This window comes from Staurois parvus, unplaced genomic scaffold (assembly GCF_062004578.1).
Source record: "Staurois parvus isolate SC_StPar_1 unplaced genomic scaffold, SC_StPar_1.0 ptg000983l, whole genome shotgun sequence".
Lineage (NCBI taxonomy): Eukaryota > Metazoa > Chordata > Amphibia > Anura > Ranidae > Staurois > Staurois parvus.
The window spans coordinates 1,152,590-1,180,434 of record NW_028318779.1 but is presented as its reverse complement, the minus strand read 5'-3'; the positions used below and the strand labels follow the sequence as shown (position 1 = coordinate 1,180,434).

The 27,845-nt window shown below is 45.8% G+C and overlaps 1 protein-coding gene across 1 annotated transcript in view; it reads left to right on the top strand.

Annotated features, from left to right (window-relative positions):
* The window catches only part of FBXO47 (F-box protein 47), a 422,258-nt gene that overhangs the window by 155,527 nt on the left and 238,886 nt on the right, over window positions 1-27,845 (top strand). Inside the window, exon 4 of the mRNA XM_089657332.1 lies at window positions 1,070-1,147. Coding sequence (XP_089513458.1) covers window positions 1,070-1,147 — 78 coding nt within the window. The remainder of the gene's footprint in view (window positions 1-1,069; window positions 1,148-27,845) is intronic.

Genomic DNA, 27,845 nt, shown 5'->3' with positions numbered 1-27,845 from the left:
ATGAGGCTGCACTGATAGGCAGCACTGATGAGGTGGCACGGATAGTCACCACTGATGGGCACGGATAGGAGGCATTGATAGGCGGTACTGGTGAACTGGCACTGATGATGCTGCACTGATGATGCTGCACTGATGGGTGGCAATGATGGGTGGCACTGCTGAACACAGTTGGGTGGCACTGCAGGGCACAGGTGGGTGGCACTGATGGGTACAGGTGGGCAGCACTGATGGGCACAGGTGGGCAGCAGTACTGAGCACTAATCATCAGGGCACTGATCATCAGTGCCCTGATGATCGGCGCCGATTACTTCTCTGACAATTGCCAGTTAGCAGCAGTATTTTTATTCTGAAAGTGCAGCCGATAACTAGCAACTGTATTTACCCAGTGATCTGCTGTGTCATAGGACACAGCTGATCATGTGATAAAAGGCCGCCGTGATTGGCCATTTACCATATCACGTGATCAGCTGTTTCCATAGGTGCGCACTGCTGGGGGCATGTTCTGGAATGACGTCCATGGACGTCGTCCCAGAACCAGACAACCGCGCTGTAACCGTCATTTGGCTATAGCGCAGTAGGGAACTGGTTAAATTTCATTGCTGGCTTCTTTGAAAAAAAAAAAAAAAAGGCACAAACCCCTCCAAAAGGAGTCTGTGTACAAGCAATTTAAAACATTTCCTTTCTAGTGCTTTCATTCCCAGCCAAATGGAATTGCATTTTTTTTACATTGGTAGATGTACACCCTTTGCCTCACCTTGGTATTTGTTGACAACCCTAGCCCTGAAAATTGGTAGTTTGGATTTTACAAGTTTACTTTCCATCCATGGAGCATCCGAACTCTTTTGAAATTCTCCAAATCCTGCTTGAACCAAACCCAGGGGAATTTGGCTCATCCCTTGTAGACAGCTGTGTCTGGTCTTAGTGACAAAAAATGAGTTTGATATGATGTAGGATGCCTATTTATGTTTTATTGTAATACAGTGTGAAGAAATACTTTGAAAGCTCAAATACATTATTGCCCAACCTTGATGTAACGTTCCCTTCCCAAAATTTATGTTGCCTTTTACAGGTCCCTTGCTTTGAATTATGTGGTTGCCCATCCCCCACCCAGTGCCTAGGCCTCCACTGTTATGGAGCTTTTTTAAAGGTTTGTTTCTAGCTCTACATGTTGCTTTTGTATTCTTATATAGTTTGTGATATGTGTGCTGTTTGTCCAAAGTGTTTTTTTTCTGTACTGCTTCAAAATGTGAGGAAATCTTTAGTTTCCATCCAATTTCAGATTAGGAGATTTGAAAGGCATCCACATGTGGTATATAATATTATTTATTGAACAACATTTTCAAACTGCATTTGTATTTGATTTGAAAATATTCAGTTTGTAAATGTATTCTGAATGCCCCACAGCTCCAAGGTTCGTTCTACTTTTTGCTCTTATGTATTATCACTGTGAAAAGGAAATCTTTCAAGATTTGGGGGAAAAACAAAAGTGTATGTTTTCACCACCGGTACAAATCTCTTTACTAATACTATCACAAATCCACTATTCCTCATATTAGGATAGTGGACAGAGCCAATACAAGTCACTCCCTTTAGCCTTTGGGTCCTTTTACTAACAGGTATATAGTTCATCCATCAGTACCACATCCCTCACTGAAGAGACAAATGAAGAAAACAATGCATATTGGGACATTTTAGGTGCTCACTCACCCTCAGGAAAATGCACAAAAATTCTATAAAAGCCAATGTGTTTTATTCCAAAGATTAATAATTAGGGATTGTCCCCATAAAATCAATTTACAAATACAGTAGATGAAAATAGTCAGTACAGTGAACCGCAATATACCTTCCGAAATTAAAAATGGTATGTAACATAATGTGATAAATACAGCACACTATTGAAAATCATAACAAAATATATATATTGTAACAGGGTTAGCTCGGCAGCGGGTGTGTGTGACCCCCTGGATGGGTGCACAACACAAAAAGACAGGCACAGCACAACAACAGTGGAGGTGAAAACAAACAGGTGCAATTTATTTACAATATTTACAAAAAAATGGTAAACCAAAAAGAAACATCAAAATAAATCCTGGCCAACTTGGCTACTTACTGCAACAACCGCTTTCCCTAGCTACCCACTAGGTACAGCCTGCTGCTATACCTAGTTGCTAGTATTTGAAGGCTAGCCACACAGGCTTTGGTCTCTCTGCACTCAGATAACAGGTCAGCTCCCCAGCCAGTTCAGGCACAGATCTGGTTCCAGGGTGGAGCAACTCCCTAAGCACTCTGGGAAGTTTTATACAGGTGGTAATGAGCCCACTACCTTCAGCTGGGCTCATTACCTCAGTGCTGAAGGACTCAGCACTTCCCTCTAGTGGTACAAATCCCCATAAAGCCTGAACCTCGGACAAATATATCGTCCATCCAGGACGCAACCAGGTGATTTCACCTGCGCACTGTCACAATATATATTTATATATAAGCTAAAAAATATATATAGCCTATATAAAAGTCAGATAATTTATATCAATAGCATAATATAACTCAAACTGTGACTGGAGCTGCTATTTTAAATTAATTCAAAATAAAGGAACATAAATAAGTGGAAACCACCATAAACAGCGCTCACTAATGAGATACAATTCAATGCCCAAATATGTGTGCGTTATAAAACAATAAAAAAATGCATACATAAATAAAAATAATAAATTTAGCAAACGAACAATTAAAAAAAAAAATAAACAACACTTTCACCAAACAGTGCAAAAATGAGGAAAAAAATATCAGTTCATGGGGCGTGTCCAAGATGGCGACCAGAGCGGCCGCATAATCCGGAGCTCCGGCGCCGAATTCCAGAATCCGCTGCCATCCGTGCAGCAGCGGATCACAGTGGAGCAGCGGAGGGCCCTGGTATCATCCCGGATACCTGGGAGGTAGACTCCGGGCGACATTTCCGCCCTTCGTGGCAGCGGACGTCCATGGCCTGGTGCGGCCGCGTGGGCCGGGGCTCCGGCACCTTTTATCTGCACCCGCTGCCATCCGGGCTGTGGGGGATCACCCGAGGACGTCTGCAGCGTCCTCTGTACCACAGAGGCTGAGAGAGGGACGCCGCTGAGTGTTGCTGCTCCCCGCGGCGACGTTTGCGGCCTACATCATCTGCCAGAGGCCTCCTTTCACCTGGTCACAGTGAGTGGGGGGTACAGGTGGCATCCTGTTATTATGATCTCCCCACAGTGATTTGGGGAGTGGGCCTCATATTAATAGCCCCAGAATCCATCTTCCTCTGTGACTGTGTCCCTTACTGGGCTCAGAGGCCTACTGGGGCCTTGATACTGCCCCGGAGGGTGTTTCCCTGCGGGGCCCTGTGCTCAGTATTGGAGGTCCTCTGCTTCCTGCTCCCCACCCGTCCCTCTCGTGTCCTGAGTTGGGATCTGGTGCCATCATCCTGCTCCAGAGTGAAATTTTTGCTGGATTGCTGCGACTTATGTTCTACCTACTTTTTCAAGGCTTGTTGAATATTTTTACAATATAATGTTATCGCAGATGGGTTTGACAGCATCCATGTAACTACAACCCTGAACCTATTTTGGGCGCTATAGGTCCCCTGGGGTTATAATCTCCACTCACCAATTTTCAGTTGATCACCCCCGGGAGATTCGTTGTATGCCGTCCACAAAGAAAAAAAAGGGACAAGCTCAGAAGTCCCTCACGACATACCTACTTAAGTCTCACGAGATTTGCGGCATGTCTCCAGTCAATACAGATCAAGCATCCCTGTCCGATCCCGCACGGGATACCACCGCTCCCTTATCAGCCTTGGTCAGCGAAAATACACAGCAACTCACAAAAGGGGACTTGGAGTCCTGTTTGGAATCCATGTACGCCAAACTAGCCGCCAAATTTCAATCAGAATTGCATAAAAGCACTAATGTTCTCTCTCAGGAAATAGCCACGCTGGGCTCTAGGACAGACCGCTTGGAAACCAAACACGACGAACTTAGCCTGGCCTATGGTGAACTTTCCAGAGAGCATGATCATTTACAAACGGCCTTTTCACAACTGCAGGCGCAGGTCGAGGATCTTGATAATCGCAATCGCAGGAATAATCTGCGAATCAGGGGAATCCCGGAGTCTATGTCGGATCTTTCATTAATTATAACCAAGTTATTCAAGTCACTCCTTCCAGATCGTGACCCTGGATCTTTTGCCTGTGACCGCATCCACAGAGCCCTACGCCCTAAACCTCCTGCTGACAAGCCGCCTAGGGATATTGTCTTGTGCATGAAGGATTTTCTGACCAAGGAAGAAATACTGCTCGCAATACTCCGACGATCTCCTTTGAAGGCTCGGTTTTACAAATCCATCCTGATGTTTCCCCGGCCACGTTGGAGAAATGAAAGAAGTTACAACTGCCCTGTTCTCAGCTCGTATGCGCTACAAGTGGGGCTTCCCTTTTAAGCTGATAGTTCCACATAATGGGAGCACATATATAGCTGCATCCCCTCCTGAAGGTAGAGCAATCTTGGCCAAATTGGGCTTGGCGGATGCCCCATCACCTCAACGTCCACCCTCCACCCCTCGTATCTCTCCCATTTGGCATACCCTTTCCCCACGGAGGGATAGAAGGAGAGTCAGACAAGAACCAGGTTGATGGATCCATTCTCACTTGCCTAATACTCATTGTCTTGATAGTCTTTGGTCTGGTCTATTGTTTTTTATGACTTTACTAAGATTTGGGACACAGGGATTTTGCTCTCAATTTTTTACATTGTCAGGTTGTGTATTTCTGTGGTTGCTGCTGTGATATTTTTGCAATACTGAATATTTTGTATGTTTTGCATTGATAACTGGACGAGTTAAGGTATAACAAGGGTCATTTGACCCTCCTAATTGCGCCCATTAATTCATGGTTGTACTACTCTTTGACACGTTACCCCACCCTGCCTCCTGACATGGCCGGAGGTGTCGCCACCCGATTGCGGGGTGGCAGCTCTGTTTTCCATGTTCTAAGGAGACAGGGTTTGGGCCCATGTGGCCCCTTAATGTTTGTATTTTTTGTTTTATCAGGTATGACGACTTTTCTGCCTGATCCATGTTCTTCAGTTACCCTTTCAAATATAGAAGATATTAAAGCTTCTTCTCCATTGTTTTTCGCTTTTTCTTTTCTCAAAACTTTAGTGCATGAGGATGGTATTATATCGGTCTGTGGACGTCACGACCCCTATGTTGGGGTCTGGAGGTCCCCTAGGCTGGTTCTGCCACCTGTATGTCTGTCTGATGCAGACCTGCGGGTTTCTATATCTAGTCAAATAATTTTAGGGGATATCCTTGTAATGTGTACTTTTATGATGATAGTGGCAAGCTCTGTTTATTATGGTAATTCAATGTATTTCGCATAATGTCCAGGGTTTCAATTCGCCAAATAAGCGCAAAACAGCCTTTCTTCAATATAAAAGATTAGGAGCAAAAATCATCTTATTACAGGAAACGCATTTTGCAGCCGCAAAACACCTGACATATTTTCATAGATCCTATAGGCAGGGGTATTATACCCTACATTCCTCCAAGAGTAGGGGAGTGGCCATCTTTCTACATAACTCATTTCCCTTTGAGGTTCAACATGTGTATCGTGATCCAGACAGTAGGTTTATCATTCTTAAGGGCACCCTTTCAGGTTGAGAACTTACAATTGCTAATGTCTATGCACCAAATTCGGCACAAGCTACCTTTTTTTCTAAATTTTTTGGTGCTCCGGATAAATTTTTGTCCCCCCATCTATTGGTGGGTGGTGATTTTAATCTGGTGGCAAATCCTCTTTTGGACCCTCTTTTAGCTCCTCCTTGCACACTTCCCAAGCTTTCCCAAAATCCCTTACTAAGAAACTAGATGCTCTCCAGTTGGTGGATGCCTGGAGAGCGCACAACACGGGAGCCAGGGATTACACATTTTATTCCCACCCACATGACTCTTATGCTAGACTAGACTATATCTATTGTACCCCTATTTTGCTAGCTAATTCTAGGATAGCTAGTATTCATTTGAGCACCTGGTCGGATCACAGTATTATGGCCTTATCTATCACGTTTGTGGGATTGGCACCTACTCCCTTTTCATGGAGACTTAATGATTCTATGCTAACTGATACTGACTCTCACCAGGAGGTGGTTACGTCTCTTAAGGAATACTTTCAATCTAATTCAACCCCTGATATTTCCCCAGCCACACTCTGGGTAGCCCACAAGGCGGTCCTACGAGGCCGACTTATCTCTATGGCTTCGGCCAGAAATAAAAAACGTTGGCAGCAGATACTACTTTTAACCCGAGAATTAGAAGCACACTATAGAAGCCATGTAGCTAATCCATCTTTACCCAATAAACAGCTATTGTCCCAAAAACGCTTGGAACTGAATGCCCTACTTTCCCAAAAAACTGAAAAGGCCCTCCGCTGGTCGAAGGCCTCGTTCCTATTACATAGCAACTCAGCATCTACCATGTTTGCTAGGAAATTGAACCATTCTTTGCGCCCCCCACACGTGTATAAATTGCGTACTAATTCAGGTGCTATCTCATCTTTACCTCAGGAAGTTTTGGGTGTGTTATTTGATGTTCCTCTTCGTGAGTACCTTCGTTATAGACAGATTAGGCACTTTTTTAATGCGCACTTTGGCCTTACCCCATCTTCTCCGATCTCTTTTTTTGAGCGTGTCAGCCGTGACTCTCCTAGAGGTAGGGGTCTTATTTCAGATCTTTATCTCCAATTTTTGATCTGTCTTTTTCATGCTCCTCCTATGTACAGACAGAGGTGGGAGGAGGATTGTGGTATCACTTTTTCGGATGAGGATTACGACTCCATGGTGGATAATATATGCAAGAGCTCTAGATCTCTTTCAGTTCGTGAGATGGCCCTTAACGTTTTAACCAGATGGTATTATACTCCGTCCAGACTACATACATTGTTTCCACAAACATCCCCTTTATGTTTCCGGGGCTGTGGCCGCACAGGTACTTTGGTCCATATATTTTGGGATTGCCCGAACATATCTTTGATCTGGCGTAAGATATCTGACGTGGCTACCTCACTATCGGGCAATCCGATACGATTGTCCATACAGACCTGTTTATTGGGGGTTCATATCCCAGGGGTCCCTGATGCCACTCTGAGATTGCTACATACATTATGTATTGCCACTTTATGGTCCATTGCCGTGCATTGGCGGTCCAATGTTGTACCCTTGGACTCAGTTTTACACAGAATTGACGGTGTAATGCTTATGGAACGTATTCATTATACACTACTGGATAAGATGCACTTATACGATAAAAAATGGGAGCCATGGAAGGATTGTAGACATTTATTGCATGATTGACAACATCCCCGGTAAAGATTGGCTGACATGTATTGTTGATAGATGTATCACTCAATCTATTTTATCATTTATGTATCTCATGCACTCATAACTTTCTTTTTTCCTCTATCTTGTTTTTTATGTTAATATACTTTTATGTATTGTACATTTCAAATATGTCTTATTTTTGTTGACAATATCTCTTTCATACAGTGCTGTTGTTTTGCTGTCTACTTATGTACAATAAAATCGTTTGTAAACAAAAAAAAAATATCAGTTCATAACATAAAGTAAAGTCCAAATCTTTCTTTCAAGAAGTATCCACCAAAACCGTGATCTCTGATGTGCTCAACAGCCCATCAAAGTGCAAACTCAACAGATGCAGGTGATTAATCAGCATTGAATCAGATACCAATAGATGTGGAGATTAATTCTAGAGATGAGCGAATTATTCAAAAATTCGATTCGACTGATTCGGCGAATTCGTGAAAAAATTTCGATTCGAGTCGAATATATTCGCTGCGAATTTAACTTATAAAAGGGTGTTTCTAGGCTTCAGAGAGCCTTTATATTAGTGCAGAACACTGTACCTTCAACCTTCAACTCCCTGCTCTCTCCCCCCCCTCCTCCACTCAGTACCTCACTTACCGCCCACGAGATTGCCACTCATCTCCATAGCAAGATTGACGCAATCCGCAAGGACATAGTCAACTTGCAGTCTACCTCCCCATCTAGCCTCTCCCCTTCCATCACCCTCTCATCTCTCCCCTCCTCTGACCTTGCAACGGCACTGCCCCCCACCACACCTAAGGCCCTGCCTACCGTAACCCCCCCATCACTGCACTCCTTCAGCCCTACTACCACTGAGGAAGTCACCAGAGTCTTCTCAGAAGCCCGCCTCACTACCTGCCCCCTGGACCCTATCCCCTCTCAACTCCTCCGGTCACCCCCCTCTTCCCTCATCCGCTCCCTTACCCACATCTTCAATCTCTCCCTCGCTACTGGCGTCTTCCCCTCCCCCCTAAAACATGCGCACATCACCCCCATACTCAAAAAGCCCTCCCTGGACCCCACTGACCTCAACAACCTCAGACCAATTTCCCTGCTGCCACTCATGTCCAAGCTCCTTGAGCGCTTGGTCTACGATCGCCTAAGCGCCCACCTAACTGACAACAACCTCCTTGACCCACTACAGTCCGGCTTCCGTCCCCTACACTCCACCGAAACTGCCCTCCTCAAAATCACCAATGATCTACTAACCGCCAAAGCCAAAGGCGACTACTCTGTCCTCCTCCTCCTAGACCTCTCTGCGGCTTTTGACACAGTCGACCACCCCCTCCTCCTTAATAAACTACTCTCCCTTGGCATCAGAGACACCGCTCTCTCTTGGTTCTCGTCCTATCTATCCCAACGCTCCTTCAGCGTTTCCTACAACGGCGCCACCTCCTCTTCCCTCCCCCTCTCTGTTGGGGTCCCCCAGGGCTCTGTCCTTGGACCCCTTCTCTTCTCCATCTACACCTCCTCCCTTGGCAAACTCATACACTCCCACGGCTTCAACTACCACCTCTATGCTGATGATACTCAAATCTACCTATCCACCCCTCACCTCACCCCCACATTCTCCGCCCGCATCACTCACCTCCTAAACGACATCTCTGACTGGATGTCGCTCCATTTCCTCAAACTCAACCTCTCCAAAACCGAGCTTCTCGTCTTTCCCCCTTCCCGTGCCCCCCCCCCCATCCTTTCCATCACTACCAACAACACCACCATCAATCCCGCCCAGCAAGCCAAGGTCCTTGGCGTCATTCTGGACTCAAACCTTTCCTTCCAACCTCATGTCAAATCACTCACAAATACATGCAGGCTCCACCTTCGCAACATCGCCAAAATACGCTCCTTCCTTACCCCAGACACCACTAAACTACTCGTTCACTCCCTGATTATCTCACGCCTTGACTACTGCAACTCCCTCCTCATCGGCCTACCCCAGTGCAAACTCTCCCCGCTTCAGACCATCCTGAACTCAGCTGCCAGACTCATCCACCTCACCAGCCGCTCCACCTCTGCCACCCCCCTCTGCCTCTCCCTCCACTGGCTCCCCATTGCCCAACGCAATAAATTCAAACTGCTCACTCTGACCTATAAAGCCATTCACAACACTGCCCCTAACTACCTCACCGACCTGATTCCCAAGTACCACCCTACCCGTACCCTTCGCTCTTCACAGGACCTCCTTCTATCTTGCTCCCTGGTCTCCTCCTCCCACGCACGACTGCAAGACTTCTCCAGGTCCTCCCCCATCCTCTGGAACTCACTACCCCAATCCATCAGACTGTCACCTTCCCTCCTCACCTTCAGGCGCTCCCTGAAAACCCACCTCTTCAGGGAAGCCTACCCCACCCTCACCTAACAGCCGCTGCCCTTCCCTCCTCCTACCACTCCATCCCCCACAGCCGTTTCCTCCTGTACCTCTACCCCCTCCCTCCTAGATTGTAAGCTCGAAAGAGTAGGGCCCTCTTACCCCTTGTGTGCTGTTTGATGTCACTGTACTGTTTCATGTATTGTCCCCCCCCTATTGTACAGCGCTGAGCAAACCCTTTGGCGCTATATAAACTCGATAAATAAATAAATAAATACCTTTAATTTAAATGCCCTTGGAGTCTGCTGGGGAAGAGAAATAATACTGACAGTCAGTATGACATGCAGATGAGTGCCGTCGATCTTAGAATCACCGCACACTTCACTCATTTGGGCAGTCACGGGGCCAAAACCAGAGTGTGGAGCCACAGTGCGGCGGTGGAGGCAGCAGCAATGGGAGGCCATACAGCACCCTATGACAAAAATGGAAACCACCAGCAGTGTGAGGAGACCTGAAAGTGGCACATGGCAGAGTGTGGCGATGGCGACAGCAGCAATGGGAGGCCGTACAGGGACCCATGACACACTCTGGACCTGGCAGCAGCATTAGGAGGCGGTACAGGGGCCCATGACAGATTACGGGCCTGGCAGCAGCATGAGGAGTTGGTATGGGGGCCCATGGCAGATTACGGGCCTGGCAGCAGCAATGGGAGGCCGTACAGGGACCCATGACACACTCTGGACCTGGCAGCAGCATGAGGAGGCGGTACAGGGGCCCATGACAGATTACGGGCCTGGCAGCAGCATGAGGAGTCGGTACGGGGGCCCATGACACACTCTGGACCTGGCAGCAGCATGAGGAGGCGGTAGAGGGGCGCATGACAGATTACGAGCCTGGCAGCAGCAACTTGGACAGGAGGACGTTCAGCTTCTGCACCGTCGGGTGCGTGCTCGCAAACTGTTGTCTCTTGGAAACGGATTCCAAGAAAGACTGCTGACGGAATCCGTGAAGAGGTGTAGCAGGAGAAGGAGCATCTGAACGAGCGGAATATGCCAACAAGCGACAACAGGGGCCTATGACAGATTACGGGCCTGGCAGCAGCATGAGGAGTCGGTACGGGGGCCCATGGCAGATTACGGGCCTGGCAGCAGCAATGGGAGGCCCGTAATCTGCCAGCACCCTATGACAAAAAATGGAACACACCAGCAGTGTGTGAGGAGACCTGAAAGTGGCACATGGCAGAGTGTGGCGATGGAGACAGCAGCAATGGGAGGCCGTACAGGGACCCATGAGAGACTGTGGACCTGGCAGCAGCATGAGGAGGCGGTACTGGGGCCCATGGCAGATTAGGGGCCTGGCAGCAGAAATGGGAGGCCCGTAATCTGCCAGCACCCTATGACAAAAAATGGAACACACCAGCAGTGTGTGAGGAGACCTGAAAGTGGCACATGGCAGAGTGTGGCGATGGAGACAGCAGCAATGGGAGGCCGTACAGGGACCCATGAGAGACTCTGGACCTGGCAGCAGCATGAGGAGGCGGTATAGGGGCCCATGGCAGATTAGGGGCCTGGCAGCAGCTATGGGAGGCCCGTAATCTGCCAGCACCCTATGACAAAAAATGGAACACACCAGCAGTGTGAGGAGACCTGAAAGTGGCACATGTTTGGGGCATGATTCATGGCGGATTTAGTCAGTTGTGTCAGGAACTGGTGGTTTGAAATCCAGACTAATCCACGCCTGATTCATTTTCACAAACGTGAGTCTCTCCACACTTTGGGTGGACAGTCGTGTCCTCCGCGGAGTTACAATACCTCCTGCCGCACTAAACACGCGCTCCGATGCCACGCTACTGGCCGGGCATACAGCCTTTCAAGGGCAAATTCAGCTAGTTGGGGCCAAAGGTCAAGTTTCGTTGCCCAGTAGTCAAGGGGATTGTCTACCTCGGTTGGCAGGGTGCTGTCCAAGTAGGCCCAAGCCTGTTGTTTGAGGTCCTGCTCCAGGTCCACCTGATGCTGCTGCTGCGGCTGGTTAGTAGTTTCCTCACTGCGCTGGTGAAGAAAGCTACTCATCATCGACTGCAGACTGAGGCAGCCGCTGCTGGTGGAGCTGCCACTGCTCCTACCACCCCACCCCTCCCCTGCTGCCATGGCAGCGGAACGCGAGCGCACAGGGCCCACAGTGTCTGAGGATGGACTTTGGCGCAGAAAGGCAGAGACCAACTGACTACATAGGTGGTTTTTATAGTACGTTATTTTGGCCTCCCTCTCAGCAGGTGTGAAAAAGGCCACCATTTTTGAACGGTAGCGAGGGTCCAACAAGGTGGACAGCCAAAAGTCATCCCTCTGTCTGATGGTTATTATTCGGCTGTCGCTACGCAAGCAACCGAGCATGCTATGGGCCATTTGTGCCAAGTAATGCGAGGGACTCCCTGCCTCCATCTCCACAGCATACTGCCACGGTGCATCTGGGTCCTCTGTCTCCTCCTCCTCCTCCTCTACCAGATGCTCCTGCTCCTCCACTCCTGTCCGCTGAGTGGAAAAACCACCCATTTCACTCAATAATTCCTGAGCACAAATGTCCTCCTCTACCTCCTCCTCTTCTTCCTGTCCTGCCCCCACAGGGGTCATGTGGCGTTGAGATCTGTGCGCCACGTCTACTGCACCCTGACCAGCCATTGTTAACAGCATTTGTTCCAGGACGTGCAACAGAGGAATGATGTCGTTCATCCCATAGTCCTGCCGACTCACGAATAGCGTGGCCTCCTCAAAGGGCCTGAGCAAGTGACAGGTGTCACGCATGAGCTGCCAATGGCTGACATCGAAGTTACACAGGGGAGTACCTTTATCCGCTTGTAACATCAGGAAATCGGTGATGGCCTTTCGCTGTTCGTAAAGGCGGTCTAACATGTGTAGGGTTGAATTCCACCTTGTTGCAACGTCGCAGATCAGGCGATGCTGTGGAATTCCGTTCTGCCGCTGCAGCTCAAGGAGGGTGTGCTTTGCGGTGTAGGAATGGCTGAAATGCATGCAAAGTTTACGTGACATTTTAAGGATGTCTTGCAGTGGGATGGTGGATTTTAGGAACCGCTTGACAACCAGATTGAACACATGAGCCATGCATGGTGCATGGCACAACCTTCCTTGACGCAGAGCAGACACCATGTTCTTTCCGTTGTCGGTCAACATGGTTCCGATTTTAAGTTTGCGCGGAGACAGCCATCTGTCGATTTCTCTGTTCATTACACTGAGAAGTTCCTCCCCTGTGTGACTACGTTCGCCAAGGCATACCAGGTGCAGCACAGCGTGACACCGTTGCGCCCTGCACATGTGATATGCCGGTCGGGTAATGGGACTTGGCACGGGGGTGGCGGCTGAGGACACGGCAGAAGAAGAGGTGGTAGAGGCGGACATCTTTGCCGGACCAAGGACGTGCAAACGTGGAGGCAAAAGCGGCGTGACCTGTCCAAGTTGCTGGTGCGGCTGTGACGGCACCACGTTCACCCCCAGTGGGCCGTAAATGACATGTACTGTCCCTGACCGTAGTTACAGCTCCATACGTCGGCGCTGCCGTGCACTTTGGCAGAGACCGACATGCTCAAAGACTGGCCCACCATCTCTTCTACATGTGAATTCAGGGCTGGCACTGCCTTTTTGGCGAAGAAATGATGGCTTGGCACTCTCCACCGCGGCGCGGCACAAGCCATCATTTCTCGGAAAGGTGCTGAGTCCACCACTTGGAAAGGGAGGGACTGCAGCACCAGCAACTTGGACAGGAGGACGTTCAGCTTTTGCAACGTCGGGTGCGTGCTCGCAAACTGTTGTCTCTTGGAAACGGATTCCAAGAAAGACTGCTGACGGAATCTGTGAAGAGGAGTAGCAGGAGAAGGAGCATCAGAACGAGCGGAAGATGCCAACGAGCGACAACTCCCCTCAGCAGAGGTGTTGGAGCCTTGACTGGCTGATAGAGGGCGATTGACGTCGGGTGACGGAGCAAGTAACAGAGCGGGTGATGGAGCGGGGGCTGGGGCGGGCAGAACCGCCGTATCTTTATCACGGTTTTCCCAGGCCACCAAATGGCGACACTGCATATGCTGCCGCAACGCTGTAGTCCCAACATGGGCCCCCTGGCCACGCTTGACTTTCTGGCCACATAGTCGACATACGGCTACGTTTACTTCCTCGGGCGGCTTGACAAAAAATTGCCACACCGCCGAGTAGGAAACTTTGCCCCCGATACTCCTCACTGGCTGACTGCTGCTTCCTCCGTGCACACCGGCACCACTACTGGCCGTGGTGGTAGGCTGCAGTGGAGCTGGTGCTGTACTCCGTGGCCGTTTGCCTCCACTGACACTGCTGCGACCCTGCTGCCTCCTGGGCAACCCACCGACTGTTTTGCTTGCTGCCAAGCTGCCACCCTCTTCTCCTGATGATGCGGAAGCAATAGCCTGATGACGACGAGGCTGCCAAGTGCGATCAGCCTCATCATCATCAATTAGGGTCTCCGCCTCACTACTAGCCCCCTCGGCTGCATGTGGGTCAGGAGACAGACCTGTCTCTAGACCGGCTACCGAGCCACTCTCCTCGCCACTCCTTCTTCGCCTGGCTGCTGAAGAGGCGGATGTCTCCCCCCGTTCCTGACCGCCCTCTGTTAGCTCTTCCTCACTGTACAGTGGGGCTGAGCCCACAGCATACGATACTTCGCTTGGTGAGGGAACACCAAAGGACAGGGGCAGGTTGAGGACACGTGATTTCAGTGGGCTTGCTCCCGGGCCATGCCAACTAACGGTTGTGTCTGACGTACCCACCGACCGTTGGCTGTAGGTGTCAGAGGTGACCTGGGAAGAGGAAGACGACCGAGCCAACCAATCGATGACGGCAGGGTTGTCGGTGGAGACACGACCGCTGGATGACACCGGGAGCACTGGCCTCTGGCTGCGACTAGTGCTGCCTCGACCCCTTCCTCTGCTGCCACGTCTGCTCGCTCCTAAAACATTGCCTCCTCTTCCACTCCTATGCATGTTGTCTGACATACTCTTTAATTAAACGATTCTGTGTCCCTGAGTAACAATTCTGTGTCTGTCCCTGAGTAAAAATTCTGTGTCCCTCAGTAACAATTCTGTGTCCCTCAGTAACAATTCTGTGTCCCTCAATAACAATTCTGTGTCTGTCCCTGAGTAACAATTCTGTGTCTGTCCCTGAGTAACAATTCTGTGTCTGTCCCTGAGTAACAATTCTGTGTCCCTCAGTAACAATTCTGTGTCCCTCAGTAACAATTCTGTGTCCCTCAGTAAAAATTCTGAGTCCCTCAGTAACAATTCTGTGTCCCTGAGTAACAATTCTGTGTCTGTCCCTGAGTAACAATTCTGTGTCCCTGAGTAACAATTCTGTGTCCCTCAGTAACAATTCTGTGTCCCTCAGTAAAAATTCTGTGTCCCTCAGTAACAATTCTGTGTCCCTCAGTAACAATTCTGTGTCCCTGAGTAACAATTCTGTGTCCCTGAGTAACAATTCTGTGTCCCTCAGTAACAATTCTGTGTCTGTCCCTGAGTAACAATTCTGTGTCTGTCGCTGAGTAACAATTCTGTGTCCCTCAGTAACAATTCTGTGTCCCTCAGTAACAATTCTGTGTCTGTCCCTGAGTAACAATTCTGTGTCTGTCCCTGAGTAACAATTCTGTGTCCCTCAGTAACAATTCTGTGTCCCTCAGTAACAATTCTGTGTCCCTGAGTAACAATTATGTGTCCCTGAGTAACAATTCTGTGTCCCTCAGTAACAATTCTGTGTCCCTCAGTAACAATTCTGTGTCTGTCCCTGAGTAACAATTCTGTGTCTGTCGCTGAGTAACAATTCTGTGTCCCTCAGTAACAATTCTGTGTCCCTCAGTAACAATTCTGTGTCTGTCCCTGAGTAACAATTCTGTGTCTGTCCCTGAGTAACAATTCTGTGTCCCTCAGTAACAATTCTGTGTCCCTGAGTAACAATTCTGTGTCCCTGAGTAACAATTATGTGTCCCTCAGTAACAATTCTGTGTCTGTCCCTGAGTAACAATTCTGTGTCCCTCAGTAACAATTCTGTGTCCCTCAGTAACAATTCTGTGTCCCTGAGTAACAATTATGTGTCCCTGAGTAACAATTCTGTGTCCCTCAGTAACAATTCTGTGTCCCTCAGTAACAATTCTGTGTCTGTCCCTGAGTAACAATTCTGTGTCTGTCCCTGAGTAACAATTCTGTGTCCCTCAGTAACAATTCTGTGTCTGTCCCTGAGTAACAATTCTGTGTCTGTCCCTGAGTAACAATTCTGTGTCCCTCAGTAACAATTCTGTGTCCCTCAGTAACAATTCTGTGTCCCTCAGTAACAATTCTGTGTCCCTCAGTAACAATTCTGTGTCTGTCCCTGAGTAACAATTCTGTGTCCCTGAGTAACAATTCTGTGTCCCTCAGTAACAATTCTGTGTCCCTCAGTAAAAATTCTGTGTCCCTCAGTAACAATTCTGTGTCCCTCAGTAACAATTCTGTGTCCCTGAGTAACAATTCTGTGTCTGTCGCTGAGTAACAATTCTGTGTCCCTCAGTAACAATTCTGTGTCCCTCAGTAACAATTCTGTGTCTGTCCCTGAGTAACAATTCTGTGTCCCTCAGTAACAATTCTGTGTCCCTCAGTAACAATTCTGTGTCCCTGAGTAACAATTATGTGTCCCTGAGTAACAATTCGGTGTCCCTCAGTAACAATTCTGTTTCCCTCAGTAACAATTCTGTGTCTGTCCCTGAGTAACAATTCTGTGTCTGTCGCTGAGTAACAATTCTGTGTCCCTCAGTAACAATTCTGTGTCTGTCCCTGAGTAACAATTCTGTGTCTGTCCCTGAGTAACAATTCTGTGTCCCTCAGTAACAATTCTGTGTCCCTCAGTAACAATTCTGTGTCTGTCCCTGAGTAACAATTCTGTGTCCCTGAATAACAATTCTGTGTCCCTCAGTAACAATTCTGTGTCCCTCAGTAAAAATTCTGTGTCCCTCAGTAACAATTCTGTGTCCCTCAGTAACAATTCTGTGTCTGTCCCTGAGTAACAATTCTGTGTCTGTCGCTGAGTAACAATTCTGTGTCCCTCAGTAACAATTCTGTGTCCCTCAGTAACAATTCTGTGTCTGTCCCTGAGTAAAAATTCTGTGTCTGTCCCTGAGTAACAATTCTGTGTCCCTCAGTAACAATTCTGTGTCCCTCAGTAACAATTATGTGTCCCCGAGTAACAATTCTGTGTCCCTCAGTAACAATTCTGTGTCCCTCAGTAACAATTCTGTGTCCCTCAGTAACAATTCTGTGTCTGTACCTGAGTAACAATTCTGTGTCCCTCAGTAACAATTCTGTGTCCCTCAGTAACAATTCTGTGTCTGTCCCTGAGTAACAATTCTGTGTCCCTCAGTAACAATTCTGTGTCCCTCAGTAACAATTCTGTGTCTGTCCCTGAGTAACAATTCTGTGTCCCTGAGTAACAATTCTGTGTCCCTCAGTAACAATTCTGTGTCCCTCAGTAAAAATTCTGTGTCCCTCAGTAACAATTCTGTGTCCCTCAGTAACAATTCTGTGTCCCTGAGTAACAATTCTGTGTCCCTGAGTAACAATTCTGTGTCCCTCAGTAACAATTCTGTGTCCCTCAGTAACAATTCTGTGTCTGTCGCTGAGTAACAATTCTGTGTCCCTCAGTAACAATTCTGTGTCCCTCAGTAACAATTCTGTGTCTGTCCCTGAGTAACAATTCTGTGTCTGTCCCTGAGTAACAATTCTGTGTCCCTCAGTAACAATTCTGTGTCCCTCAGTAACAATTCTGTGTCTGTCCCTGAGTAACAATTCTGTGTCTGTCGCTGAGTAACAATTCTGTGTCCCTCAGTAACAATTCTGTGTCCCTCAGTAACAATTCTGTGTCTGTCCCTGAGTAACAATTCTGTGTCTGTCCCTGAGTAACAATTCTGTGTCCCTCAGTAACAATTCTGTGTCCCTCAGTAACAATTCTGTGTCCCTGAGTAACAATTATGTGTCCCTGAGTAACAATTCTGTGTCCCTCAGTAACAATTCTGTGTCCCTCAGTAACAATTCTGTGTCTGTCCCTGAGTAACAATTCTATGTCTGTCGCTGAGTAACAATTCTGTGTCCCTCAGTAACAATTCTGTGTCTGTCCCTGAGTAACAATTCTGTGTCTGTCCCTGAGTAACAATTCTGTGTCCCTCAGTAACAATTCTGTGTCCCTGAGTAACAATTCTGTGTCCCTGAGTAACAATTATGTGTCCCTCAGTAACAATTCTGTGTCTGTCCCTGAGTAACAATTCTGTGTCCCTCAGTAACAATTCTGTGTCCCTCAGTAACAATTCTGTGTCCCTGAGTAACAATTATGTGTCCCTGAGTAACAATTCTGTGTCCCTCAGTAACAATTCTGTGTCTGTCCCTGAGTAACAATTCTGTGTCTGTCCCTGAGTAACAATTCTGTGTCCCTCAGTAACAATTCTGTGTCCCTCAGTAACAATTCTGTGTCTGTCCCTGAGTAACAATTCTGTGTCTGTCCCTGAGTAACAATTCTGTGTCCCTCAGTAACAATTTTGTGTCCCTCAGTAACAATTCTGTGTCCCTCAGTAACAATTCTGTGTCTGTCCCTGAGTAACAATTCTGTGTCCCTGAGTAACAATTCTGTGTCCCTCAGTAAAAATTCTGTGTCCCTCAGTAACAATTCTGTGTCCCTCAGTAACAATTCTGTGTCCCTGAGTAACAATTCTGTGTCTGTCGCTGAGTAACAATTCTGTGTCCCTCAGTAACAATTCTGTGTCCCTCAGTAACAATTCTGTGTCTGTCCCTGAGTAACAATTCTGTGTCCCTCAGTAACAATTCTGTGTCCCTCAGTAACAATTCTGTGTCCCTGAGTAACAATTATGTGTCCCTGAGTAACAATTCTGTGTCCCTCAGTAACAATTCTGTGTCCCTCAGTAACAATTCTGTGTCTGTCCCTGAGTAACAATTCTGTGTCTGTCGCTGAGTAACAATTCTGTGTCCCTCAGTAACAATTCTGTGTCTGTCCCTGAGTAACAATTCTGTGTCTGTCCCTGAGTAACAATTCTGTGTCCCTCAGTAACAATTCTGTGTCCCTCAGTAACAATTCTGTGTCTGTCCCTGAGTAACAATTCTGTGTCCCTCAGTAACAATTCTGTGTCCCTCAGTAACAATTCTGTGTCCCTCAGTAAAAATTCTGTGTCCCTCAGTAACAATTCTGTGTCCCTCAGTAACAATTCTGTGTCTGTCCCTGAGTAACAATTCTGTGTCTGTCGCTGAGTAACAATTCTGTGTCCCTCAGTAACAATTCTGTGTCTGTCCCTGAGTAAAAATTCTGTGTCTGTCCCTGAGTAACAATTCTGTGTCCCTCAGTAACAATTCTGTGTCCCTCAGTAACAATTATGTGTCCCCGAGTAACAATTCTGTGTCCCTCAGTAACAATTCTGTGTCCCTCAGTAACAATTCTGTGTCCCTCAGTAACAATTCTGTGTCTGTCGCTGAGTAACAATTCTGTGTCCCTCAGTAACAATTCTGTGTCCCTCAGTAACAATTCTGTGTCTGTCCCTGAGTAACAATTCTGTGTCCCTCAGTAACAATTCTGTGTCCCTCAGTAACAATTCTGTGTCTGTCCCTGAGTAACAATTCTGTGTCCCTCAGTAACAATTCTGTGTCCCTCAGTAAAAATTCTGTGTCCCTCAGTAACAATTCTGTGTCCCTCAGTAACAATTCTGTGTCCCTGAGTAACAATTCTGTGTCCCTGAGTAACAATTTTGTGTCCCTCAGTAACAATTCTGTGTCTCTCAGTAACAATTCTGTGTCTGTCGCTGAGTAACAATTCTGTGTCCCTCAGTAACAATTCTGTGTCCCTCAGTAACAATTCTGTGTCTGTCCCTGAGTAACAATTCTGTGTCTGTCCCTGAGTAACAATTCTGTGTCCCTCAGTAACAATTCTGTGTCCCTCAGTAACAATTCTGTGTCCCTGAGTAACAATTATGTGTCCCTGAGTAACAATTCTGTGTCCCTCAGTAACAATTCTGTGTCCCTCAGTAACAATTCTGTGTCTGTCCCTGAGTAACAATTCTGTGTCTGTCGCTGAGTAACAATTCTGTGTCCCTCAGTAACAATTCTGTGTCCCTCAGTAACAATTTTGTTTCTGTCCCTGAGTAACAATTCTGTGTCTGTCCCTGAGTAACAATTCTGTGTCCCTCAGTAACAATTCTGTGTCCCTCAGTAACAATTCTGTGTCCCTCAGTAACAATTCTGTGTCTGTCCCTGAGTAACAATTTTGTGTCCCTGAGTAACAATTCTGTGTCCCTCAGTAACAATTCTGTGTCCCTCAGTAAAAATTCTGTGTTCCTCAGTAACAATTCTGTGTCCCTCAGTAACAATTCTGTGTCCCTGAGTAACAATTCTGTGTCCCTCAGTAACAATTCTGTGTCCCTCAGTAACAATTCTGTGTCTGTCCCTGAGTAACAATTCTGTGTCTGTCGCTGAGTAACAATTCTGTGTCACTCAGTAACAATTCTGTGTCCCTCAGTAACAATTCTGTGTCTGTCCCTGAGTAACAATTCTGTGTCTGTCCCTGAGTAACAATTCTGTGTCCCTCAGTAACAATTCTGTGTCCCTCAGTAACAATTCTGTGTCCCTGAGTAACAATTATGTGTCCCTGAGTAACAATTCTGTGTCCCTCAGTAACAATTCTGTGTCCCTCAGTAACAATTCTGTGTCTGTCCCTGAGTAACAATTCTGTGTCCCTCAGTAACAATTCTGTGTCCCTCAGTAACAATTCTGTGTCCCTCAGTAACAATTCTGTGTCTGTCCCTGAGTAACAATTTTGTGTCTGTCCCTGAGTAACAATTCTGTGTCCCTCAGTAACAATTCTGTGTCCCTCAGTAACAATTCTGTTTCCCTGAGTAACAATTCTGTGTCCCTCAGTAACAATTCTGTGTCTGTCCCTGAGTAACAATTCTGTGTCCCTAAGTAACGTTTCTGTGGCCCTAAGTAACGGTTCTGTGGCCCTCAGTAACAAATCTGTGTCCCTCAGTAACAATTCTGTGTCTGTCCCTAAGTAACAATTCTGTGGCACTAAGTAACGTTTCTGTGGCCCTAAGTAAAGTTTCTGTGGCCCTAAGTAACGATTCTGTGGCCCTAAGTAACGTTTCTGTAGCCCTAAGTAACGTTTCTGTGGCCCTAAGTAACGTTTCTGTGGCCCTAAGTAACGTTTCTGTGGCCCTAAGTAACAGTTCTGTGGCCCTCAGTAACAATTCTGTGTCCCTCAGTAACAATTCTGTGTCTGTCCCTGAGTAACAATTCTGTGTTCCTAAGTAACGTTTCTGTGGCCCTAAGTAACGGTTCTGTGGCCCTCAGTAACAAATCTGTGTCCCTCAGTAACAATTCTGTGTCTGTCCCTAAGTAACAATTCTGTGGCACTAAGTAACGTTTCTGTGGCCCTAAGTAAAGTTTCTGTGGCCCTAAGTAACGATTCTGTGGCCCTAAGTAACGTTTCTGTAGCCCTAAGTAACGTTTCTGTGGCCCTAAGTAACGTTTCTGTGGCCCTAAGTAACGTTTCTGTGGCCCTAAGTAACAGTTCTGTGGCCCTCAGTAACAATTCTGTGTCCCTCAGTAACAATTCTGTGTCTGTCCCTGAGTAACAATTCTGTGTTCCTAAGTAACGTTTCTGTGGCCCTAAGTAACGGTTCTGTGGCCCTCAGTAACAAATCTGTGTCCCTCAGTAACAATTCTGTGTCTGTCCCTAAGTAACAATTCTGTGGCCCTAAGTAACGTTTCTGTGGCCCTAAGTAACGTTTCTGTGGCCCTAAGTAACGATTCTGTGTCCCTCAGTAACAATTCTGTGTCTGTCCCTAAGTAACAATTCTATGTCTGTCCCTGAGTAACAATTCTGTGTCCTTAAGTAACGTTTCTGTGGCCCTAAGTAACAGTTCTGTGGCCCTCAGTAACAATTCTGTGTCCCTCAGTAACAATTCTGTGTCTGTCCCTAAGTAACAATTCTGTGGCCCTAAGTAACGTTTCTGTGGCCCTAAGTAACAGTTCTGTGGCCCTCAGTAACAATTCTGTGTCTGTCCCTAAGTAACAATTCTGTGGCCCTAAGTAACGTTTCTGTGGCCCTAAGTAATGTTTCTGTGTCTGTCCCTAAGTAACAATTCTGTGTCTGTCCCTGAGTAACAATTCTGTGTCCCTAAGTAACGTTTCTGTGGCCCTAAGTAACAGTTCTGTGGCCCTCAGTAACAATTCTGTGTCCCTCAGTAACAATTCTGTGTCTGTCCCTAAGTAACAATTCTGTGGCCCTAAGTAACGTTTCTGTGGCCCTAAGTAACAGTTCTGTGGCCCTCAGTAACAATTCTGTGTCCCTCAGTAACAATTCTGTGTCTGTCCCTAAGTAACAATTCTGTGGCCCTAAGTAACGTTTCTGTGGCCCTAAGTAACAGTTCTGTGGCCGTCAGTAACAATTCTGTGTCCCTCAGTAACAACTCTGTGTCTGTCCCTAAGTAACAATTCTGTGGCCCTAAGTAACGTTTCTGTGGCCCTAAGTAACAGTTCTGTGGCCCTCAGTAACAATTCTGTGTCCCTCAGTAACAATTCTGTGTCTGTCCCTAAGTAACAATTCTGTGTCTGTCCCTGAGTAACAATTCTGTGTCCCTAAGTAACGTTTCTGTGGCCCTAAGTAACAGTTCTGTGGCCCTCAGTAACAATTCTGTGTCCCTCAGTAACAATTCTGTGTCTGTCCCTAAGTAACAATTCTGTGGCCCTAAGTAACGTTTCTGTGGCCCTAAGTAACAGTTCTGTGGCCCTCAGTAACAATTCTGTGTCCCTCAGTAACAATTCTGTGTCTGTCCCTAAGTAACAATTCTGTGGCCCTAAGTAACGTTTCTGTGGCCCTAAGTAACGTTTCTGTGGCCCTAAGTAACGATTCTGTGTCCCTCAGTAACAATTCTGTGTCTGTCCCTAAGTAACAATTCTGTGTCTGTCCCTGAGTAACAATTTTGTGTCCCTAAGTAACGTTTCTGTGGCCCTAAGTAACAGTTCTGTGGCCCTCAGTAACAATTCTGTGTCCCTCAGTAACAATTCTGTGTCTGTCCCTAAGTAACAATTCTGTGGCCCTAAGTAACGTTTCTGTGGCCCTAAGTAACAGTTCTGTGGCCCTCAGTAACAATTCTGTGTCCCTCAGTAACAATTCTGTGTCTGTCCCTAAGTAACAATTCTGTGGCCCTAAGTAACGTTTCTGTGGCCCTAAGTAACAGTTCTGTTGCCCTCAGTAACAATTCTGTGTCCCTCAGTAACAATTCTGTGTCTGTCCCTAAGTAACAATTCTGTGGCCCTAAGTAACGTTTCTGTGGCCCTAAGTAACAGTTCTGTGGCCCTCAGTAACAATTCTGTGTCCCTCAGTAACAATTCTGTGTCTGTCCCTAAGTAACAATTCTGTGGCCCTAAGTAACGTTTCTGTGGCCCTAAGTAACGTTTCTGTGGCCCTAAGTAACGATTCTGTGGCCCTAAGTAACGTTTCTGTGGCCCTAAGTAACGTTTCTGTGGCCCTAAGTAACGATTCTGTGTCCCTAAGTAACGTTTCTGTGTCCCTAAGTAACGTTTCTGTGTCCCTAAGTAAAGTTTCTGTGGCCCTAAGTAACGTTTCTGTGGCCCTAAGTAACGTTTCTGTGGCCCTAAGTAACGTTTCTGTGTCCCTAACTAACGTTTCTATGTCCCTAAGTAACGTTTCTGTGTCCCTAACTCTCCCTGAATACAGCCAGGTCTGCCTCTGTTGAATGACTGGAGGCAAATGGAGAATTCTAAAATGGCCACCATTTATAGCTCGACCATTACACAGTGCTGGCTGGCTGGCTGCTGATTGGCTAATGCGATCACATGTCATGAATGAATGCATTATGGGTCAGCGCGCCTTGTCTGCGCGCCTTCCCAGACATCCCCGCTCCGTCGCCGCACATGTCGCCGCCATTTTAGGAAAAATTTCGATTCGCGCATCCGAAGTCTGCTTATTTTTCTAATATTCGAAGCGAATTCCACTTCGCCTACTTCGATTCGCTCATCTCTAATTAATTCAATCAGATCGGCTCAGATGTAATGGTCACTCATCAAATGGTTAATCTAGCTTAGGCTCCATGAAGGTAAATATTATTCAAATTCCATATTTCTGATTATAACCCTTATCAACAAATCTATCCACAATGGCTTCTGATTGAATGAGAAAATCACTGTCCTGACAGCAATTCCTCCTTAGTCTCATAATCTGACCCTTAGGAATATTTTTAAACCACAATGGATGATGTTCACTAAACCATGGCAAATAACTATTGCGGTCAGTAGGTTTAAAGTAAGTTTTGGTGAGTAAGGCATCATCTTTTCTAAAGATCTTTTAATCTAAAAAAATGTGTAGCATCTATACTATTCTGATAATCCAACTTGATATTATTCTGATTATCATTCAATCCTTTAAGAAAAACAGTCAAATCAGCTTCAGAACCTGCCCAGATCAGGAACAGGTCATCAATGAACGTCTTGTATAGCAGACTTGTAATCTACAGAGCGGGTGGTGAGACGCACATTAAATCAGCTAGCAGTTTCACTGCAGCTACACCTATTACTGAATGCTTTTTGTACTTTTATACAATGTGAGTTTTAGTCTAAGGGGGTATTTGTTGGCAATAACTTTCTAAACGGTATTATGCAGTGGCGAGTGTTCTTTATTTACCCACATATGGAATTTGAATAATACTTACCTTGATGGAGTCTGAGTTGGATTAACCATTTGATGAGTGACCATTATTACGTCTGAGCGATCTGGTTTAATTAATCTCCACATCTATTGAAAATCATAGCTAGGAAGGTGTCATATCCAGCAAAGAGGGTATTCATCATACAAAATAGCAAAAATGGTATGTAACATAATGTAACATTATGTTACATACAGTTGTGTTCAAAATAATAGCAGTCAGACATCACTAACCTGATCAATCACTGTTTATGGTAGAAATGATATTTCTTCATGGCAAATAATTTACTAGCAGGTGTAGTAGAGTAATAGAAATCCAACAGACCCAACAGTCATGACATGCATGCTGCTGATTCTGTGTAATTGAATCACTAATTGAAAGGGGCATGTTCAAAGTAATAGTAATGTGGAGTTCTATTAGTGAGGTCATTCATTCTTTGAAAAACAGGCGGAAATTATTGCCCTTATTTAAGGAAGGAAGGAAGCAAATGTTGTACATGCTGGTTACAGTGCATTTCTCTCTGAAATTCTGAGGAAAATGGGTCGTTCCAGACATTGTTCATAAGAACAGCGTACCTTGATTAAAAAGTTGATTGGAGAGGGGAAAACATATAAAGAAGTGTAGAAAATGATAGGATGCTCAGCTAAAATGATCACAAATGCTTTAAAATGGCAACCAAAACCTGAAAGCCGTGGAAGAAAGTGAAAAACTACCATTCAAATGGATAGAAGAATAGCCAAAATGGCAAGGACTCAGCCAACAATCAGCTCCAGGAAGATCAAAGAAGGTCTAAAATTACCTGTGAGTACTGTTACAATTAGAAGACGCCTATGTGAAGCCAATCTATCTGCAAGAAGTCCCACTGTTGAAAAAAAGATGTGCTGAAGAGGTTACAATTTGCCAAAGAGCACATTGACTGGCCTAAAGAGAAATGGCGCAACATTTTGTGGACTGATGAAAGTAAGATTGTTCTTTTTGGGTCTAGTGGCCGGATACAGTTTGTCAGACGACCCCCAAACACTGAATTCAAGCCACAGTACACTGTGAAGACATTGAAGCATGGTTGCGCAAGCATCATGATATGGGGATGTTTCTCATACTATGGTGTTGGGCCTATTTTTCGCATACCAGGGATCATGGATCAGTTCTGAATACATCAGAATACTTGAAGAGGTCATGCTGCCTTATGCTGAAGAGGAAATGCCCTTGAAATGGGTGTTCCAACAAGACAACGACCCAAAACACACCAGTAAACGTGCAACATCTTGTTTCCAGACCAACAAGATTGACGTTATGGAGTGGCCAGCCCAATCCCCGGATCTTAATCCAATAGAAAACTTGTGGGGTGACATCAAAAATGCAGTTTCTGAGGCAAAACCAAGACATAGAGAATTTTGGAATGTAGTCTAATCATCCCGGGCTGGAATACCTGTTCACAGGTTCCAGAAGTTGGTTGACTCCATGCAACACAGATGTACAGCAGTTCTCAGAAACAGTGCTTATACAACTAAATATTAATTAAGTGATTCAATGAAAGCAAAATCTTCAAACATTTTTCAGTTTATATAGTGAATGTTTGAGTTTGTAAAGAAGAATACAAACACTGCTATTTTTTTGAACAGTCTAATATTCACTTTTCTTCAATTTCTTTTTAGAGGAACAACACACATTTGATATATTTTTCTTCATGTTTTGATTTGAAATAGAATGTGTAGTGTTTCCAATGCATTTGTGTGTATGGAAATAAAAGCTATTAGAAGGATTTTGAGCTTTATTCACTTTTTTCAACACACTGCTATTATTTTGAACACAACTGTACCATTTTTAATTTAGGAAAGTGTATTGGGGTTCACTGTACTGACCATTTTCATCTATATGTAAATTGATTATATGGGGACAATCCCTAATTGTTAATCTCTGGAATAAAACACAATGGCTTTTATGGAGTTTTTTGTGTGGATGTATGTTCCTGAGGGTGATCGAGCACCTAAACAGTCCCAAAATGCATTGTTTTCTTTATTTGTCTCTTTGGGTCCTTTTAATAACCATGTTGGGTAGGTGTAGTTGGTAAGTTTGTCATCAATACATTTAGCCAAGATAAAGATTTCATGTGTATTCTTACTTTCCTAATCTATGTGCTTGTTCTGGGTTAGTGGCTCAGAAAGTAATGAAGGCTAAGGCTATCCCAGTTTTGCGTAAAAAAAAAAAATGGAAGAGAAACGTGTGACCATGTAATCCTATGGAACTTTTGACACTGATCCATTAGGGGTCCACTGCATTTAGGAAAATCCTGCTTGATACATTTTTGGTGCAGGTTCAGTGCAAATTCATGGAAAAACATGTCAAAAACGCATTAAAAAATGCACTTGTGTTGTGTTTTTGTTTTTTTTTATTGAATTTTCCGTATGTAAACAAACACATGCAGTTACAATAGAACAAAACAAGAACAAGAACCCACCCTCCCCCTTCCCCCCTAACCAGGCTACCCCATCCGGCAATATACTAGTCATACCGGATATCAAAGCCTCCGTGGACCACAGTGGAGAAAGATGGTATCAATGATCTCCCAGTATAGTAAGGATAAAGAGGGGGTCCAAAAAGCGGGATGTAGTGTCATCCCAGAATCAGATGCTGGAGTCAGTGAAATGTCTGAAGGGGGCTTCCAAGTGTTTGGCCAGGACCAGATTAGGAAACATAGGGAGTCCAAGATACACATGGTTAGGCAGAGGTGGAAGGGCTATCTAACCAGACTTGCCAGAGCTTGTAAAACATTTTTGGACACCCCCTGTTCCTGTAGGGGGCCTGGTATAATGGGATAATTTTGTTGACCAACCCCTTCCAGTAAATAAAGAGGAAACCTCAGGTTTATTCCAGTATAAAATTAAGGTTTTGCAAGAATAGACTAGCAGGAGGCTAAGCAAGGTGCATTGGGCCCTAATGGGAGCAAGACCTTCCACCAGGCTAAGGAAACATACTGACATGGTCACTGGAACTGTTACAGTTGTGATCTTAGTAATACGATGCAACAGTTCTTTCCAGAACTTCAGAACTACCGGACAATTCCAAAAGACATGTCCAAAGGTGGACAGAGAGTGCAAGCAGCCCCAGCACTCTGCGGATAACCGTGGGTAGATTTGAGCCAATTTGGCAGGTGTATAATACATCCCGTGCAAGAATTTGAAATGGATCTTTCTCGAGAGGATACAGATGAGAAAGTGGAGAGGTCCATACCTCCTCTGTGCATTTCACCTGGCACCGAGTCACCAAGGGAAAGGGGGGGGGGTTAGAGAAAAGCTCTTTGTATAGTTCTGACATTTTTTTCAGTGATTTGTCTATAAGGACATTTTCAAGCAAGGAAAGCCAAG